At 61.5% G+C, this 2,015-nt stretch overlaps 1 protein-coding gene across 1 annotated transcript; it reads left to right on the top strand.

Annotated features, from left to right (window-relative positions):
• Positions 1–227: 227 nt before the first annotated feature.
• On the top strand, positions 228–1,281 carry LOC127594817 (protein kinase 2-like). Its single transcript, XM_052056581.1, is given in 2 exon segments — positions 228–1,097; positions 1,099–1,281. Coding segments are annotated over 2 exon segments (1,053 nt in total).
• The last annotated feature ends 734 nt before the right edge of the window (positions 1,282–2,015 follow it).

Below are 2,015 nucleotides of genomic sequence, written 5' to 3'. Positions count from 1 at the left end.
CCATCCCCTACAAGGTCGGCAACTCCTTCTTCCGGCTGAAGAGTACCGTCCTGACCAGCCATGCACTGCACCGAGCTGCTGGAGAAGCGGAGGACCGCCCTGGAGAGCGCGACCAAGGACCTGGCGGCCCGGCACAAGCAGGCGCTGGCCGAGATGGACAAGCTCAAGCGGGTGCTGTACGGAAAGTTCGGCTCTGCAATCAACCTCGACGAATGACCGCATTTATTATGGGAGGCTGGCCCTGCTGCCCCTGCTGCAGGCCTCGCCCCGTCCCCCTCGCTCACCTGGACGAAGAAGTCGAGCAGCTTGATGTTGAGGAGCTCGAGTCCCGCAGGTCGCGGCTGCCCTCGGTGCGCAGCGAGTTCAGCAGGTTCCGGCAGCTGAGCGTGCTGGGCCGGGGTGGCTTCGGGAAGGTGATGCTGGTGGAGGACGAGCTGACTGGCCACTTTTACGCGATGAAGGTGATCGTCAAGCAGCACATCGAGCAGCGCAACCAGCGGCTGCACACCAAGGCCGAGCGCACCATCCTGCAGGCCATCTCCCACCCGTTCATCGTCAGCCTGGTCTTCGCATTCCAGTCGGCCACCCGGCTGTTCCTGGTCATGGACTTCATGCAGGGAGGCGAGTTGTTCTTCCACCTGCGCAAGGAGCACCGCTTTCCCGACGAGAAGACGCAACTGTACGCCGCGCAAATCCTACTGGCCCTTGAGTACCTGCATAGCCAGGACATCGTCTACCGTGACCTCAAGCCCGAGAACATCCTGGTCGGGGCCGACGGGTACCTGAGGATCACCGACTTCGGGCTCAGCAAGGTGGTCCAGAGCGACGAGAAGACATACACGTACTGCGGCACGCCTGAATACCTGGCTCCTGAGATTTTCTTGGAACAGGGCCACGGGAAGACAGTGGACTGGTGGAGCCTGGGGGCGCTGATCTACGAGATGGCGGCAGGCGCGCCTCCGTTCTACTCGAAGGACCAGGGCAAGATGTTCCGCAACCGGATCAACAAGCCAGTCGAAATGAAGGAGCACTTCAGCGCCAGCCTGCGCAGTCTGCTGAAAGGACTGCTCGAGAACAACGTAGCCCCCTGATCAGCCCGCCAAGCGCCTGGGCAGCGCAGGTGCCTTCGAGATCAAGGAGCATCCCTACTTCCACGGCATCGAGTTCGGCCGCCTTTACCGCAAGGAGTACAAGATGTCCTTCCGGCCCGTGCTGGAAGGCCCGCGGGACCTGCGCTACTTCGACCGGATGTTCACAGAGCAGCAGGTGCGACACACGTAGGTGGAGAATCAGTTCGCGGCCCTGCGGTACTCCAACTACACGTACGGCCCTTCGCTGGAGATCGAACTGTGAAGTCGTTGAGGTCGTTGAGGTCGTTAATCGATTCAAATAACGGATGGATGACTCTTCCTTCTCCTCGGTCGGCGAGGAGATCACCCAGGCCCTCCAGCGCCATCGCCAGCCCCGCCCCCGCCCTCGCTCCCGCTCCACTCTCCCCGGTCTCCGTCCCGAGCACGACCCCGCCCCCAACGACAGGATTCGCCTCGCACTTGAGCTCGAGCAGGCTTTGCAGAAGATCGAGTCCCTCTACGACTAGCTGCTCGCCAACCGCAAGGAGCTGGAGGCTGTTCGACTACGCGGTGAGCAGGCCGGTGACCTGCAGTTCAAACTAAGGGCGGCTTAGCAGGACCGAGACCGCGCTAGAGCGGAACTCAAGAGGGAGCATGCTGCTTACGAGGGCCAGGCGCGCACCCTCGAAGCCAGGGTGACCAGGTTGCAGCAAGATCTCTCCTAGCAGACTGTCCGCAACGAATCCCTTATGGTATAACTGGACAAGCTCTACGAAAAGGTCAGGACCGAAGCCCTCGAAAAGACTAGACACCTGGAATAGCGCACCCGCCTTGAGGACCTGACCAGAGACATGGACAACAAGCTACGCAAGCAACAGGACAACCTGCTCGAGATAGCTGCCCGGGAGGACCAGCTGGTCACGAAGGCGGGGCAGCTGGACCGGG

Source organism: Hippocampus zosterae, unplaced genomic scaffold, assembly GCF_025434085.1.
Source record: "Hippocampus zosterae strain Florida unplaced genomic scaffold, ASM2543408v3 HiC_scaffold_271, whole genome shotgun sequence".
NCBI lineage: Eukaryota > Metazoa > Chordata > Actinopteri > Syngnathiformes > Syngnathidae > Hippocampus > Hippocampus zosterae.
The sequence above is the reverse complement of the archived record's forward strand: the minus strand, read 5'-3'. Positions and strand labels throughout refer to the sequence as shown.